The 17502-nt window shown below is 33.1% G+C and overlaps 2 protein-coding genes across 2 annotated transcripts; both read right to left on the minus strand.

Moving 5' to 3' along the window:
- Positions 1-1208: 1208 nt before the first annotated feature.
- Positions 1209-1664, minus strand: LOC112506284. Its single transcript, XM_025110295.1, has one exon. The coding sequence runs from the start codon at positions 1662-1664 to the stop codon at positions 1209-1211; it is 456 nt and encodes a 151-aa protein (XP_024966063.1).
- An 8553-nt stretch (positions 1665-10217) lies between these two features.
- LOC112507108 (peroxidase 10-like) lies at positions 10218-12047 on the minus strand. Its single transcript, XM_025111537.1, has 4 exons — positions 11845-12047; positions 11566-11757; positions 11279-11444; positions 10218-10853 (listed from the first exon to the last, which is right to left on the minus strand). Exons 1-4 carry the CDS (start codon positions 12043-12045, stop codon positions 10441-10443), a joined length of 972 nt encoding a protein of 323 aa, XP_024967305.1. The 5' UTR covers positions 12046-12047; the 3' UTR covers positions 10218-10440.
- Positions 12048-17502: the final 5455 nt, after the last annotated feature.

Here is a 17502-nt window from a genome sequence, read left to right on the forward strand (position 1 = left end):
CAAAAAATTTAAATTAGTCGTTCTTTCAGATTTTAGGATGTTACACTATGGGTCAACTTGCTCAACAATTTTTTTTAACATAAGTAATAACATAGTCCAAACGCGTTATAAATTGCACACCACAAGGCTTAAATCAATAATTTTTTCGAAAAAGAGACTTAAAAGACATTATAACATAAAAACATAGAGAGACCAAATATGTAATTTACTCGATGAATAAGGCATTTACTTGTAAAATTACATTCTTTCTATCCTAAATTGGAAAATGTCATAAAATAAATTGTTTGGCTACGTACTAGAAACATAAAAGGGGGTGTTTGAGAATGCTTATAAAAACAGTTTATTGACTTATTTCAGTGTAGCATCGGTAATAAGTACTTTTGAGTGTTTGAATAAACAACTTATACCGATGTCAAACCGGTAATAAGAAGTTTTTGAAGAAGTTAAACTATTTAACTTAAAATAAGTTGATAAGCAATTTTGTAAAAAAACATAAGTTGTTTCAGGTAGGCAGTGGCGGACACAGTAGCAAAAAGGAGGGGGGAAGGGACTCCGGTCAAAAACTCAAAAAAAAAAATGAAATTTCTAGGTTAAAATTTAGGTTTTACACGATTTACCTTTCACTTCCCCCTATTATATTTTTCCACCGGCCCCCAACCCCAATCCAAATCGTTACTCTAACCAAAAAATCTATTGAAATCAATCAAAAAAACCAAAAAAGTTATTCGAAATCGACAAAAACACTAAAAAATCCCTCGAAATCAACCAAAAACTTTTAAAAATTCCTCGAAATGTTGTAATTAAGTTAAAAACACACCGGACGATTTTGCGGACCTTTAGTCTACCTTAAAGGTGACCCCAGTAGATAAAAATCCTGGATCCACCATTGTAGGTAGGCAATCGGAAACACCCCTAAATCGATAACATATATCTATTTTTAAAAATAATCACTATAAAATCTTGAAAAAAGGAAAAAGTAAATGGTTGGTGAGTTTTATGGTGTGAATGGGCCATGGCTCTCTCTTGTTAACCTCGGAAACAAGATTCTATATCATATAACCAAGAATTAAATGATTATGTCTTAGAAAAAAAAAAAATATATATATATATATATATATATATAGAATTGGTTTGAAATCGAACTAATCCCATTAAAATTCCATCAAATCGTACAATTATGTGAAATTGGTATGAACCTAGCCACCATCTCAGTTCTCACGTAGATTGTGCTGTTCTTGTGGTGGTTGATGAGTAGCCGCTTCTTCATCCGCCTGTGGTGGCGCTTCGTCGGCCGGAATTTCAGCTGGGGCCGCGGCGGCGGCAGCAGCAGCTTCACTTGACGAGGCGTTGGTGGTCTCCACCAACACCACAGGCACCGTTTCCCGCCGAGGAGGAGGGCCAAGCCTACCGTCGATACACGTGGAGCATTTGGTCTCCACCCACCCTTCAAAGTCGTATTGCCCGTGACCCATGATCCGGCGACCGGAACAGAGCCTGCCTATCATTACAGCCACCGCACCCATTACCATAATCACCGCAAGAACTCCGATTACCGGTCCGACTGACCCGTGACTCGAATGAGGTTTGTAGGCTTGTTCTTGTATCACCGGCGGGAATGGTGACGGTTGTTGCTGCGTCGGATCGAGCGCCGGCGTACTCGACATTGTCAAACTCTCAAAATGCAAGCTTTACGGAAATGGCAAACTTATCAAGCAACAAAACAAGTGAAGTTGGTTTTAACAAGAATCTTTCTCAAAAACACAGAAATTTAAGGTGAATCAAGAAACCCAAATTCAAAATCTTTCACATTGAGTGTTAAATTCCCAGAAAAAAAAATCAAGAAAACACAAACTGGGTTTTTCAAGAATCTTTGGCAAAACCCAAATCAAAAGACTTCACAATGAACCCAGAAAGAATGAGGGTATCATGAGCTCAGTCAAGAAACACAAACTGGAACATTTTCACACAGAGTGAGTGTGTGCAAATTCCCAAAAAGCATGGTGAGGTTTGAGCTGAATCAAGAAGCCCAAATTGGGTTTCTTTTCAAGTGTGTGTAAAATTCCCAAAAAGAAGAGAACCAAATCAAGAAAGGAGAAGTGAGATTTCAAGATCTCTTCTTCACATTGTGTGTGTGAAAAATCCGAAAAGCAAGAAAGAAATTAGACATTGAATGTGTGTGGATTGGGGGAGAAGAAAAGTGGTGAGATGAGGTGAAGTGAAGTGAGGCATCCAAGGACATTTTATGGTACAGTATTAGTGGGTGATTCGAAAAGGGTAATTTGGGGTTGTACACAAGTTACTTCATGATTCATGATTGAAGGGGGGGAGGGGGGAGAGAAGACAACATATGAGCTATTTCGAGACTTTTTTGTCCTCCTTTTCTTCATAATCACATGCTCTTTTAATAAAGCTTCATTTATACCTCCTTTTAATGATAATTATAATAATAACAATGAAGGGTGTTAGAAACAGAAATCAATCAAACTATTAATTTAATTTAATTTAATTTTGACTTTCTCACCAACATTAATTGCCATTTATTTCAACTCTTTACACCTCTCTTCATGATCCAACACCAATGCCGAAGATCCAAAATCCAAATACTATAAATATAACCCACCCATAACCACAAGGGGTGGTGCTTGATTGGTTTGAGTTTGGCTCCAAATGTCAAAAGTACCAGAAGGTCTCAGATTCAAATCCAAGGAGAAATAAAAATCTCATTGTGGCCACGGAGGTTCAAACGCGGTGACTCTGGGTTATCTGCAAAGCAGGTGATCGCCCTGGGATTAGTCGGCTCGCATAGCGGGTTGGATATCCAGGTTAATAATATATATAACCCACTATCTTTTAAGGTAAATTAAAAGAAAATAAAAGTTGTTTCTTGTTATTAAAAACGGTTTTAATATAACGACTCTGTTTGACGGCAGATTAAAAAAAACATAAATTGTTTTGAGTTATTAATTGTGTAGTTACCATAGCTAAAGATCGGAGTAAGAAATAGAGAACTGAATAAATTAATAAGATCTTCTCCAACCATTCTTTGAAATCTCTACCCACAAGTTTGGTTGTTTGGGGAACCAAAATCACTCCGATACTAAAGGTGGAATGAGTAGATTTAATCAAAATTTCATAGCTCGATTTACCTCTAAAGGTGGATCAATCAAATGAGTCTTTTGTTGAATTGGATTGTAATTAGGATTGGGAATTGATGTTATATCAAGTTTGGTGTGGTTTTTGATCAAAGTAAGTCATGGTTATCAGCTACATTGGGATTTGATGAGGCAAAGATGTTATATCAAGTTTGGTGTGATTTTTTTTTTATCAAAGTAAGTCATGGTTATTAGCTAGATTGGGATTTGATGAGGCAAAATCGAGCAGAGTCTGCGCATATGAAACAATGGGCGTCGCGAGTTGCACTTCGACTTTGGTCGCACCCCAAATCGCGTGAGCGATTGTTTCTTCGTTCTTAGTGTCCGCATGATGGGTAGAGAGAGGTTGTGTTTTAGGCCTTTGTTTAGGATTTGATAGTGGTTCAATTGAGGATGCTCAATGGGAATTAACTTGTTAATATCTAGTTCTAACTTAGGTTTGTGGTTGGTGCAATCATAGCCTAAAAGGGTATGTTTAGGCTAGGACTTCAGGTGAGTTTTCTCTTACTTTTTGGACATATCATTACTTATCTATACATGTTTTAAACTGATTAGTCTGTGTACATTCATGTCATGTAATTTTATTTCTAAATGAAGACCATTACTAAGTGTGCATTATAAGTGTATGGGTGTGTGTGATGATGTCTTGGTCAACGGGAGGTGTGTTCCCAAGTAAAGTACATGAATTCATTTCATGATACTTATGAAATGGCAGGTGTGTAACCAATCGTGAAGGGTCACATGTGTGCATGACCTTAAGTGTGTACTATTGTTGTTTCTATGTGACTATGTCAATATTAAAGGTATTTTTGCACTGTTGACTTTCTATGTGACTATGTCGATATTGAAGGAATTCACTAGACCTTTGGTCTAACCCTCATTTTTATAAAATGAAAACCATTTTCAAGAAGGTATAAGGTAAAGAAAGGGAAGGTGTGATCCTCGCAGCTTAGAGCGTGGGTGTTATCTTAATAACTAGATAGTTGTTTTAAACTTGATTTGAACCTTGTAATAAATCTAAGCAGTAGTATTTTGTTGTTCAGTTGTAACTAATGAGAAGAATTAGAGAATGTTGACCCTTTAATATTTTTAGTAGTTGGCATTTATAGTTAAGTTATGCCTATTCGGTTTATGGTCGTTACAAAAACACTATTCATTAACCATAATGGTGATACCTGATTGGTTTGAGCTTGACTCAAAAGGTCAAAAGTATCAGGAGGTCCCAAGTTCAAATCCAATAAGAAATAACAATCTCCTTGTGGTCACGGAGGTTCAAATGCGGTGACTCCGGGCTATCTGCAAAGCAGGTGGTCACCTTGGGATTAGTCGGCTCGCATAACGAGTTGAATATTCAAGTTAATAAAAAAAAAACACTATTCATTAGTCTCCCAAGAAATTAATTTTTTGAACTCTTTTTAGTTATTGAATTTTTTTTCTATATATTTATTATTTATAATTACTTTCTATATTTGGTAAGTATTTATCATAAAAAGTAAAAATTATTTTATATAAAATATATTATTATAGAAATATAAAACAAGTGAATTATTTTGTATATTGATAAAGATAATTGATTGCAAATATTAAATATATGTGCTAAATATTGTTATATTGGTGTAAAGGATGTGGTCTATAATGCACTATTTAAATTAATTATAAATAGATGCTTTATTTTTAATCTTAAAAATAAAATTTCATATAAGAATCTATTAGGGTGTCAATATAATTTTATTTAATACAATTAAAAAAGGATTGAAATTGAACATTTTGGTGTGTATATATATATATATATATATATATATATATATATATATATAGACTTGGGATCATGTGAGACCAAGTGTTTTTCGTGAGACCCGTAAGACCAATTCTCAACCCTTGGATTAGATATACAATCGTCAGATCTTAACATTTATAAACGTCACGAGACTTCTCAATAATCACAAAATTGCCACCGTGCAATTTTAGACCGTTAGATCATTAACTTATAAAGTTGATCAATGAACATAAATTGGTCTTACGGGTCTCACGAAAACCCTTGGTCTCACGTGAACCCAACCCTATATATATAGAGGTTAGAAGTTAAATCAAATTTATAGAAAAAAGTTATTATTAGGATGAATAATTTTTTTTCTAAATTTAATATCAGATTTGATAACAAAGCTATGTATATTATAATACTACTAGATAGGTACTCGTACAATGCAGCGAAATAAATCTTTATTTTAATGTTTAGTTTTTATTTTTTGTCTTTGTCGATATAATATGATTTTATGTGGTTTTGAGAAAACGGTTGGAAGATAGCATAAAAATTTAAAAAATAAAATAAAATCGATATTAGTATTAAGTTAACTATTTAATAGTTCTCGTTTTTTTTGTGTAACTTTTTTAATTCAATTTTTTATTATAATTTAATTTTGGGTCTAATAATAAAGTACTTTATTTTTTGTTTAATAATATAATTTTTATTAAAGATAATAATTAAACATTCAATTAGAAACTCAATGATTATCTTAATTATATTTTAGATTTCTTATATTTAAAATAGATGTTTATCTTTATTCTGTTTTTAATTACGTTTATCTGCAGTTAGTTACACGAATTTAAAAATGAAGCTTTAATAAGTTGTACTTATGCAAAATCACTTGTAATCTTGAATTTTAAGTAATATGCATCAATAAACAATACTTCATGCATAAAAAATGGTTTTTAAGAGTTTCTGTCAAATACTTTATAATATAATATAGATTACTATTAGTTTGAAATGAGATGCCTTCTTACACTCCATCTTATAACAGTTACTTGTTACGGTTGATATGATTTTATGATAGCTTGGTATTTTTATTTTCAACATTAAAAACCCTTTTTCTATTAAAATTATATCATATACAACAATTTACCCGGCAAACGTTAACCGGGAAATAGTTATCGCCCTCACTTGCCGGGTAAAACTCTCGGTCCTTGTATTCGTTTTTATCGGATAAACTCTCGATTTTTGTCATATTTATCTGATAAGGTAATATTACTTGGTAAATGTTTATCGGGGTAGTGTTTGGTAAATGATCTCTAACTTATACATAATATAAAAAATGTAAAGTGACTTAAGAGAATATAATAAAAATTTATATAAAATTTAAGAGGCATAATCTATATTATATTATAAAGCATTTGACAAAAACTTTTAAAAACCATGTGTTATGCATAAAGTATTGTTTATTGATGCATATTACTTAAAATTCAAGATTACAAGTAAATTGTGCATAAGTACAACTTATTAAAACTCTATATTTGAATTTGTGTAACAAACTGCGGATAAACATAATCAAATAGAGAATAAATATCTTATTTTAAAATATAAAAAATCTAAAATATAATTAGAATAATTATTGAGTTCTAACAGAATACTTAATTATTATCTTTATAAGAAATATATTATTAAACCTAAATTAAGTTACTTCGTCACGTTAAATTAAATTATAATAACATTTTGAATTAAAAAAATACACAAACAAACTTTTAAATAGTTAATTTGATACTAATATTAATATATTTTTTTACAAATTTTATATAATATTTTCAAATTTATATTTTATTCAAAAATAGAAACATTATCGCTTTTCCAATACTATATAAAATCGTATTATATTGGCATAGATAAAAAAATAAAACGAAACATTAAAATAAAAATGTGTCTCGATGTATTGCACGAGTACCCTTCTAATAAAAAATATATATATATATTTTGTCATTAATTCTCTTAGATAAAAATAAGTTTCTAAAACTAATAGTAAACTATGATTTTTGTCCCTGTGGTTTGATATTTATTGCGATTTTCATCCTCGGTTTATAAAATTGCTTTTTTCATCCATGTGGTTTCATTTTTTTTCATTTTTCATCCTCAAAACTAACTTTGTTAAAAAGATTCATTAAGTCAAGGGCGAATTGGTCTTTACATATTTTTATATTCTTTATTTATTTGTTGTATTACATGTACAAGTTATTATAGTTTGGAATACAACTTAGCATATAATTTATAGAAAAAAACAAAAACATATCCTAGCTAATTCACCCATGTGACCACCCGCTGCAAAACCCATCTTCTCCGATGCAACAACCACCATCGACAACTTCAACCTACAATCCATGCCCTTATTTGATTTCATATATCCCTCCCTTTGGATTTTGGGGTTCCTCTCTTGCCACCACCGCTATTCTCCACCATACGAAAGAGCTAAAACAAATTCATCACAGAAGGTGATGAGATCAGCGTCGTTAAAAAGCTCTTAAAGATGGTTTTGATCTACGGCTTAGGGTTTTAACTTTTACTGTTTTGATTTAGGGTTTCGATGTGCTTGATTTTGGGGTTTTAATGTATTGTTTTGTATAAAAAAATTCCGGAATGAAACAAAATAATATTTTTAATAATATATCATTTAACATATAAATAAATAAAACAAAAATATTGTAAAGACCAATATGCCCTTCTTTTCAATAGAATTAGCTTCAGGGACAAAAGATAGAAGAAAACGGAAACCATAGGGACTAAAAAAGCAGTTTTTAAAAAATCGAGGACAAAAATGACAATAAAGAATAAATATAGGGACGAAAACATAGTAAAATGAAGAAGAAAAGAAAAGGAGATTTGAAAGTTAACGTATCTTGGAGAAGAGTTATAAGGAATCTATGCATCAGTTGGCAGAGTCTGGTAAGGCTTTGCCTTTTTTCAGAAAACGAACTACTCCTGCTCCATCATCTTTTATTCCTTTCCCTCCAATTAAATTGTTTTTTTTTTTTTTTTAAATGCAAATAATCCGTCCATTTCAAAATTTAATATAGGTATTCCGATTCAAAAATATCGATGTTATTACTTTCATCTAACGGATTAATGGGTTTTTGTTGATATTTAAAAATAAAGAGTTTTATCTTATTCGAGCATATATGGCGGAAACTTTTATCTGTAGGTTAAACCACAAGGGTAGTGCCTGATTGGTTTGACTTTGGATCCAAATGTCAAAAGTATCAGGAAATCATAGGTTCAAATTCAAGGAGGAATAAAAATCCCCTTGTGGCCACGGAGGTTCAAATGCGGTGACTCCGGGTTATCTGCAAAACAGGTGGTCGTCCTGGGATTAGTCAGTTCGCATAGTGGGTTGGATATCCAGGTTAATAAAAAAAAAAAGTCAAAGACCAAACACGTATTGAAAAATCTATGTATTTCGCCCTCGGTCCATGAATGCACAAAAACCATTTATTAGTAGTCGTTTAACCGGTTTGAATTGGGTCTAGTCAAAGAGTATAACCATGGACTTGGTTATGGCATAATCGGTCTTGATTCCTTAAAGGGTTCTTAACTAAAGTGTAAGAGGGGAGTAATCGAGTATCACATGATGCATTTAAAATAAAATAAAAAGAAGTGTGAGGGTGAAAATATCGAAATTTAGAGAAATCTCTAAGAATTTTATACGTATGAGAGAGAAATAATGTTTAATTATGTATCATCAACAGTAGACTTTGAAACCGAGTGTAGAGAGAAATAATATTTTATTAAATATGTAATTTTTTATAATAATATAATGAATGTTAGAATCTCTAAAATAGAGTAGTTGTTGGAGTTTGATATAATTTTTTTAGAGATATGGCTTTTGATACTTTATTTTAGAAAAATAATAGAATATCTGTTGGAGATGCTCTAACTGGTTAATCTTAGTTGGTCTTTCAATAACATGTCCCTTAATAGATTATTTAGAGGAAAAAAAGTCGTATTTGATAAGGATCAACTGATTTTAACGAGTCCTTAACAGACCCCTCTTTAATTTAATCCGTCAAATTGTAATTGGTAATTGGTCTCCATATGGGACTTAATCGGTTTTCAGGCCTTCATGCCCACTTCTACAGTTCTACCCTATTAGTACATTGGTTTCCTTGGATGATCAACTCAAATGATTCGTCGATGAACTGTCAAACTTAATCATGCCAAAGACTTTTCTTTGTTTAAATTGTGCATATCATGTATCACTAGTCTCCACTGATTGAAAAACAAAGATGTATTTACATTGTGGAAAGACATTTTGTAAATAGTAGCAAAACTTGTTTTTCTTGAGCTTTTCTAGTCGACATCAATGTAGCATTTGTATCCATAAGACATACATTCACACACAAGTACAGTGGTTTGAAGCCACTCCATGTCCAGGGTTTGTACCCCTACACTTACTCGTGAAGAGAGCCAGGATACAGTGGCTTATATGATTCGCTGATGAACCACAAAATTAATCATGCCAGGGACTTTTTTTAAGCTTTATATCTTATATATCAGTGATTTTGCTATATAGAGAATGTGTTTGTGGCTCTGCTTTTTGTAAAACCAATATATATGTGTACTATGAAAAGATAGTTTTCAACAAAGTAGCAAAACTTGCTCTTGAACATTTATAATCGACCTTTATGCAACATTTCTACCCGTAAAATGTGCGTTTTAGGAATGGTAGTTTGATCCTTCCCCTCCGTATACCTGGTTCACCTGACCTGACAAGAGACAGGGAATCCTCGCATAACCAGTGATAAGCCATCCAGGATGGGGACGGGTATTCCCAAACCTGACCATTGATCTCCACTTTTTTGCACAATCCATTGACTATGCATAGCCTCGCGCATTTATTTTTCTTTATTCTCATATTATGTACTCAAATTTTCAGTAACATGCAAAACCCATTTTCTTGATCTTGTTGTACACGAATAGGTATCGGCCAGTCACCATCCCCTTCCCCCACTCACGTCTTTGTCTTCACTTCTCTTTGGCACCAACACACACACCGACAAGCGACCACCATCTCCTTCCCCCACTATGACCCCCCTCCCTTCCTCCACTCTTTGGTCTTATTTATGATTTTTGGCACTTCAGTTTTTCTAATTTGACCATCCTTACTATCCAGACTTTCATCAAGTCTGCCTCTGAAATTTCAACTCTTCCATTTCCTTAAACATGTTAAAATATTTTCTAAACATCTTAATAAACTGATTCAGTTAAGGATGATATATAACAATTTATTGATGATCTTTTCAAAGCTCTTATGCCCCAAGACTTTTCAAATTTGAAAGAGATCTTGGCCAAAACGTATGATATTGATTTTCACACAAATTTAAACTAAAGTCTATTAAAGATGTTGGTATTTAAATACAATATTTGACTTTTGAAGGTCAAAGATTCTTTGGTCAACATACAAGTGATCCAAAGAGTCAAAAGTCAAACAATTATTCCCAAGCATCCACCATTACCAACACCACAACCAACTTAATGATTCACCTCACCACATTTCCTTCTAACTTGACCATCTTGCCCTGTGATTACCCCAATATTACCGAGCTTCACCATCGATGTCGCAAAATCCCTGTAAAAAAGATTCGGGTACATGCTATAGTCGTTGACCATAGCAGAAGTTTGTGGATCACTCATCAAGGCTTGATCGGATTCAAGCAATCCAGCATTGTTCACCAGGTTCTTATAGTATGCGTTATCAAACTTGTATGTAGTCACCATGTCTAGAGAATTAAGGTTCCCATTTGATTTATCGACATTAGGACATGAGGTTTTCAAGCTCGAGGCTAAAGATGAGTCGAGGTTTGGATCAGGTTGGCCCGTCCCTTTGAAGTCAAATAGCCTGTTTTTGAATGTGAAGCATTGAGCCATCCCAATAGTATGTGCACCTATGAGGCATGAAAATAGTACTTCTTACTGGTGTAAAACAACATTCTAAAACCAAAGCAAATAAATTCAGGATATCCCATACAGAGGTAGGGTCTGTGATAGGATGTACGCAGATCTTGCTTTTACCCCAAGGGGTAGAGAGGTTATTTCTATGAAGATCCGAGCTTGCAAATCTACAAAAGAACGTATTGATGGGTCATTTACCAACACAGATTTGGTAAGTGTTAACCAAGTAAGAGTGTGATCTGGGTCTAGACTAATTGTTGACCGAGTTATTAAGAGTCCCTCCCTCAGCTTACTAAGTCAACATCATGAAGAGCTTGGTAAACACTGACCGCATATTCACCTCTTACTCGGTAAGAGGTGGTCAGCAGGTCGCAAAAAACCTCTAAATAAATGAACAAAAAATGCCAACGGCTAGTACCTGAGAGAACCACGACATCTCTCAAATCAAGCCCGACTGCTGCAAACTTAGCACTGATGTTCGCAAGGGGTTCAAAGGGTGCTGGCAGGTTCTCATTTGCTGCTTTCAGGTTTGCTGTTACCCCATCTCGCCGCCCTACTGCAACGGGCCAATTTGGCCCTCCTGACTAAACAAAGCCGATTAAATTTCAAAACCACGAAAATGGTGTACAAAAGAACGTGAACTAGGATCTTGACGGATTGTAGACAAGTTATAAAAATTGTTGCAAAAATTACAGCTTGTAGTACCAGAACAACGGCTTCTCTAGCTGCAAAAGTCAATATATCAACACATGAAACAGTCAACGGGCAAGCCCTTTCCACATCAGCTTTTATATTGTCGATAACGTAAAACCCACGAACCGAATTACGGTTTGGCCCTGCTTTCTTTTCTCCCTTGAAGGTTTTAGTATCATCCAGAAGCACAGAACCGTCACAACCCTAAAACCAAACAGGAAACAATCTTGAAATCATAGTACTTTTGATGGAACTACATTAAAACTGAATAACAAAATGGCAGATAATTACATTGACAAAACAATCGTGGAAATGAAGACGAAGAAGAGACGCAGCTATCCTGGTGTCATTCTGCATAGCAGCCCAAACACCATATCTAACAATCATGGGTAAGCTAGGGCAGTTTGTGTAGTAGTAGTAATTAAGCTGGCCATTAGTTAAAAGGGATGAAAGGGAAACCAAGAGAATGATAATGGTATTCTTATGATTCATAGTGGGTTCAAGTGGAAAACGATGTTTTGTTAAGATTCATGGTGGAGTTATGGTGGTTATTTATAGGCCAAAAAGAGCACAAGAATATGAGTATTCATTGGATAGGCCACTAGAGTGGCATTGCCATTATAGTTGTGATAACCTAATGGCCATGTTCGTGATGTCTGCAACTAAACAATGGTTACTTTTAGCTCCATAATCTGGAGAAGATGGGTACACCAATGAGATCACCATTGTCTTTTTCACTAAACAAAAGGTTAATTTCTAGAAAGTTGCACTAATCCATTGATTTGAATTTCTTGAATAAGGTGACGAGGACCCAATTAACTAAAATCTTGAGATAAAAACATAAAATTTCGATTAAATTAGCACGTGGTGAATAAATTATCAAATGAGGTAGCAAGTTATAGGAAGGTGCAATGAAGATGAATCAAGTCAACCCCATGGGTATGAAGATGTCAATATAAAATAATTGTAAGTGGAGGTGAAGCATGCTATGATCTACTCACAGGGACATTTTAACGAACACTTGGCAGAAAAATAATCCCTCATGCTTAATGAGACAAATAACTTCAAAAAGAAAGTAGAACCTGAAAGGGCTTTCAGCCAATTAGCTGGCATATTGCTTTTTTATGCCTTTTTGTTCTGCAAAGAGACTAAAAGTAGAAAACCGAATTCTGGGACCATATTCTGATTAGGGTTTTAGCCATGCAAATGGAATAAAACAAAGCAATATATTCATCATGGAAATTCTACAAAAATGTAGTTAATATAGCTACCCTTGTAGTCATGGTCAGTCCTAGAACAAAATGATGAAGATAATTTACATCAAGAACACTCAAAGCATGGCATAACATTTCATAAAATTGTATCTTTGATAATAAATTTCAGTCAAGAACTTCCGATTACTACTTCATGCTGTATCTCAAGGTCCAAATTACAATTAAACTTTTGCATAATAGAAACAAGAAAAGGAATTGAACCTGGTTGTTGATAGTTTGTGGAAGATCGTCAGTGAGGACATTCGTCGAATAGTTGGGAATCAATACATAAACTTAATCAGCCCAATTACCTATACCCAATTACCCATATATTTGATGTATGGATAGTGATAATCCTAACCAGATATCTCCTTTCTGTTTCTCTGCTTCATATTGGTTTTCTAATCGTGTTGTGATCATAGGACTAATACTCTGCTTCAGATTCTCCACTGTATCATTTTGACACCTTAACCATTCTGCCGTTGAATCTTTGTATGAACCCTTAACACCAGCTATTTAATGTCATACAATCATTTCATACGATATCTATATAATTGTTGTTAAATGTGGGGTTGGTTTTTGGCGAGAATAAAAATGAGGGTGAGAAATGATCTTCATTCTTAGATCAATCCATAATCGAAGATCAATCCTAATGAGATGTACCAGATCAATTAGCGTTAGAAGCTCAATTCATAGAGTGGGGGTGAGATTAAAAATGATCAAGGGTTTAGTTCCCCTCTTCCGCTTCTCATCATAATTTTTGACGATCATTCGTCCTTCAATGTGTAGACGATAACATATATACATCTAATAAACAAGTAAACTGGGCGACACGTGTCATCTTCTGGTGAGTCGGTTATCTCATTTTCCCGCCTAAACATGTATCTAGACACAATTTACATTAGTGGTTCAATTAAACTCATTTGAACGTATCTAGACACAATTTACATTAACAGTTCAATTATATTCATTTGATTGACATGTGTCCTCTTATTCAATCAATCCTACTAATTTTGGATGCAATCGATTTTATTCTTTGGTTAATTAATTCATGTGGTAACTGATTCCCGAAAAAAAATTTGTTTACTTCTAAGTTTAAATTCAATTTACTGATATAGTTTCATTTCTAAATTCAACTTTATTCTAGGGTTAACTTCATTTTATTTTAAATTCAATTTACTGAAATGTTTTACTTCAGAGTTATTTCAAGAGAACAAGTCTGAAGTCATTCTTCAGAGTTAGCTCACTCTCGAACTCTGAAGTTTGCTTTTTCAGACATAATTCAACCGAACTCTGGAGTCTGAACTCTAAAATGTTCTTTTTTTCAGACTTAGAAGTCTGAACTCTTAAGTCTTTTTAGATTTATTTAGTTTTTAATTTTAATTAATTCATATTTTTCTTATCATGTTCTATATATATAAAAACTCTAGAAACACTTTTGATATAAAAAATCACATTTTTCATCAAATATTACATGTGACATCCAAAGATGTGATAATTATAGATATTTTGTTAATCATATGTGATTACTTATATTTATATCTATAGATTCTTTTATGATATAAATATTATTACATGTAATATTACTTCACTTATATTCAGACGTATATTATTATATGTGATATGTACAAAAAGTCAAGCAGTGGATCATATGTGATATGTACAAAAAGTCATGTAGTGGATCATATGTGATATGTACAAAAAGTCACGTAATGGATCATATGTGATACATATATGTGATACATAATAGATCATATATTAAACGAAGTTAAACACATATGATTCAAAACGTGAATCCAAAAATAAAGAAATAATGGTGGAAAAAATAATGATTGATTGTCGATATCACATATGATATTTGATGAAAACCGATAAAAAAATTATGAAGTAATTAAAATTTAAAAGCAAATAAATTTAAAAGATATAATAATATTTTTAAGTATTTATCTAATTCAAAAAGGTAATTACTCTAATTTTTTAAAATTATTTTCCATTTTTCATTTATGGTATTTTTTTAATTGATGGATTATGTGATTCATATTCATTCTTGTTTTCTCCCAAATTCTCTCTCTCTCTATATATATATATTTATACTACATATATAAGCATTTAAGACAAAGTCTTAAATACAACTCTTTAAACACAAGTTACAACCATTTTATGCATGATTTTCAAAAAACTCTTATAAACAAGTCACAAAGCACAATGTACAAGTGTTTTATGCATTGAGTTTAACCTTGTTTTTCTCTCTTCCTTTTCCAAAGACAATCTCTTCCGCCAAAAATGGGTAAGGTCAAAATGGGCTTTTTTCTGTTCTTCTTTCCTTTTCCAGCTTCCTCCTCTTTTCTAGCTTCCTCCTATGTGCCTTCTTCCTTTTCATGATTCCTCCTCTGCGCCTTCTTCCCAATTAGTAAGGTCAACCCTTTGCTTTCTTCAATTGCTGCAACCTTTGTAGAAATGGCGGGCTCCCAAGACAATCTCATATGTGCATATAACCAGAAGTTTGAGGCTTTGATTTCACCACAGGTTCTTCAAAACCCTAGCAATTTCTTTGAGGTATTGATTTGGTTTACATGTTCTTCAAAACTCAGGTTCTTAATGTCGTTTTTTATTTCGTTTTTGGATTTCATTTCTGGGTCTGTTTCCATTTCATCTTATTTGTAACTGAGTTTTCAATGTTGGATGATTTCATTTATGTGTCCATTTCAACTTATACACACACACATCTGGCCACAAACAAAAAAAGTAAGATTAGAACTGGTGATTTGAGCCCTCCACAATCTTGAGGGCTAATTCTTCTTCTCTGTTGTTGCGATAATCAGCAGAAAACCCTGAACTGAAATCTTGATGGATTAAAGATAAGTATTCACAAATAGTTTATGGTTTGAGATCATGGTCATCTTCATTTCAACTCTGTTCTGTTTTTAATCATATTTTTATTTTATTTTTTATTATATTTTTTAATGGTCTATTGTTTGTTGAGGTTGAATTTGAGGCTGCTATGGAATATGAATTTATCATCTTTCTTTGCTTCTTGTTTGAGTTGGAACTGGAAGTATCTTGATCTATAAGGGGGTTTTATGGGTTTCAATACACCAACCAAGGGCAGATACAAGAAAAATCTCATCATCGGCCAATTCTCCTCCTTTTAGTAACTTGTAGCTATCAAGAACAAAGAGACTCCGGTTCCGCTTTCCTACAAGCATGACAGGAGAATATTGCTTTATATACAATAAAATTATTTGCAATCAAACAATTGAAAGGAAATAGAGGAACTATTATTACCTCCAGGTACATTGTAGTCAAGATCTGCAAAGTAAAAAACAAACAAACACAATCAAACACGGATATTATTAATGGATCATTGCTCAGAAGATGATTTTATATTTTGTTAATACAAAGTAAACATAAGAAATATATGAACTATTCTATGTAGTTTATGGATAGTCCTTCTCTATTAGAAGATTGTTGATGCTTCCCACCCAATATAATAGAAATGTATAGTGTTTAGCACGTAATACTTTGCTCAAGTATAGCGTTCAGTAAAAATCTTTATTGAAATCATCACCTCCAAGTAATCACCATCACCTCCAAATGAAACAGAAGCATGTCATTTCTAATTTGCATTTTGCCTTATCATATTATTATACTGTTTTGGATTTGCATTCACCATCACACAACACACATCTTTTGGATTGGCCAAAATGTATTATACTATTTTGTTCTTACTGGTTGTGTTTGTGTGCTTACAGTTTCAAGACAAAGTCTGGTTGTGTTTGTGTGCTTACAGTTTCAACAGCAGCTGTTTCTTCATCAGGTATAAACACATCTTTAGAATAGCTCCATCAATTTAATTGGACAGCATAAGCATCATGGTTAAGGAAACCTCTTTTAGGTCTATAAGTAATCTTTGAGGATGTGGAGGGTGTCATCATGGGGTTCAACTTAGCAATACTACTGTTTGAATCTTGCTTACATATTTCATGGTTGTTTGTTTACATTAAGCTTACGTATAACCTATTTACATGSCTATTTTGATTTTAACCACATGAACATGCATAAGGATCAATACTTAAGTCTAAGGATCAATATACTAGCCAAGGATCAGTACAAAAACCAACACCCCTGTGCCTGCTGTTTTTGTACTGTAAAACTTCTTAGACCTCTGTATGCATTAAAGTTGTATGCATACAGAGGTCTCAGAAATTCTGCAGTAGCCATATAACCTGTTGTAATATAACACCCCTGTGCCTGCTGTTCTAAATCAAAACTTTGCTTTCTGATAATTTGCTTTCTGAATCCTTGCTTTCATGTATAACACCCATGTACCCGTTGGGATGCATAACCATTTAGTCCATAATTAAGATATTAACCTAAATGGTTATATAGAATAGGCACATATTATAGAATCTGTTTATATGCAGAATAGGCACATAYTACAGATTCTATGCAACAGATTCTTAAGTCCTTTCTTAATGGTTATGCATCCCCTGTACCTGCTGTTTTAAATCAAAACTTTGTTTTCTGATAATTTCCTTTCTGAATYCTTGCTTTCATGTATTAAACAAAATATKAAAGGTTCTCTTAAAATATCATTTTCAAGCTTTTGTGTAAGTTTAGAACCACATGAACATGCCTAACGTTGGTGAGAACTGCTACTATTTATGTTTAAGCAATGACAGCTTTTGCCAAGTCA

The sequence above is a fragment of the Cynara cardunculus genome, assembly GCF_001531365.2.
Source record: "Cynara cardunculus var. scolymus isolate 2C chromosome LG 2, CcrdV1, whole genome shotgun sequence".
Taxonomy (NCBI): domain Eukaryota; kingdom Viridiplantae; phylum Streptophyta; class Magnoliopsida; order Asterales; family Asteraceae; genus Cynara; species Cynara cardunculus.

Bases quoted from the DNA above. Each gene is read 5' to 3' on its own strand.
- LOC112506284 (XM_025110295.1), bottom strand. From the start codon at position 1,664: ATGTCGAGTACGCCGGCGCTCGATCCGACGCAGCAACAACCGTCACCA.
- LOC112507108 (XM_025111537.1), bottom strand. From the start codon at position 12,045: ATGAATCATAAGAATACCATTATCATTCTCTTGGTTTCCCTTTCATCC. The intron at 11,445-11,565 runs GTACTACAAGCT...GGCTTTGTTTAG, and splicing joins CTAGAGAAGCCGTTGTTCTG to TCAGGAGGGCCAAATTGGCC. The intron at 10,854-11,278 runs GTACTAGCCGTT...CATGCCTCATAG, and splicing joins AGATGTCGTGGTTCTCTCAG to GTGCACATACTATTGGGATG.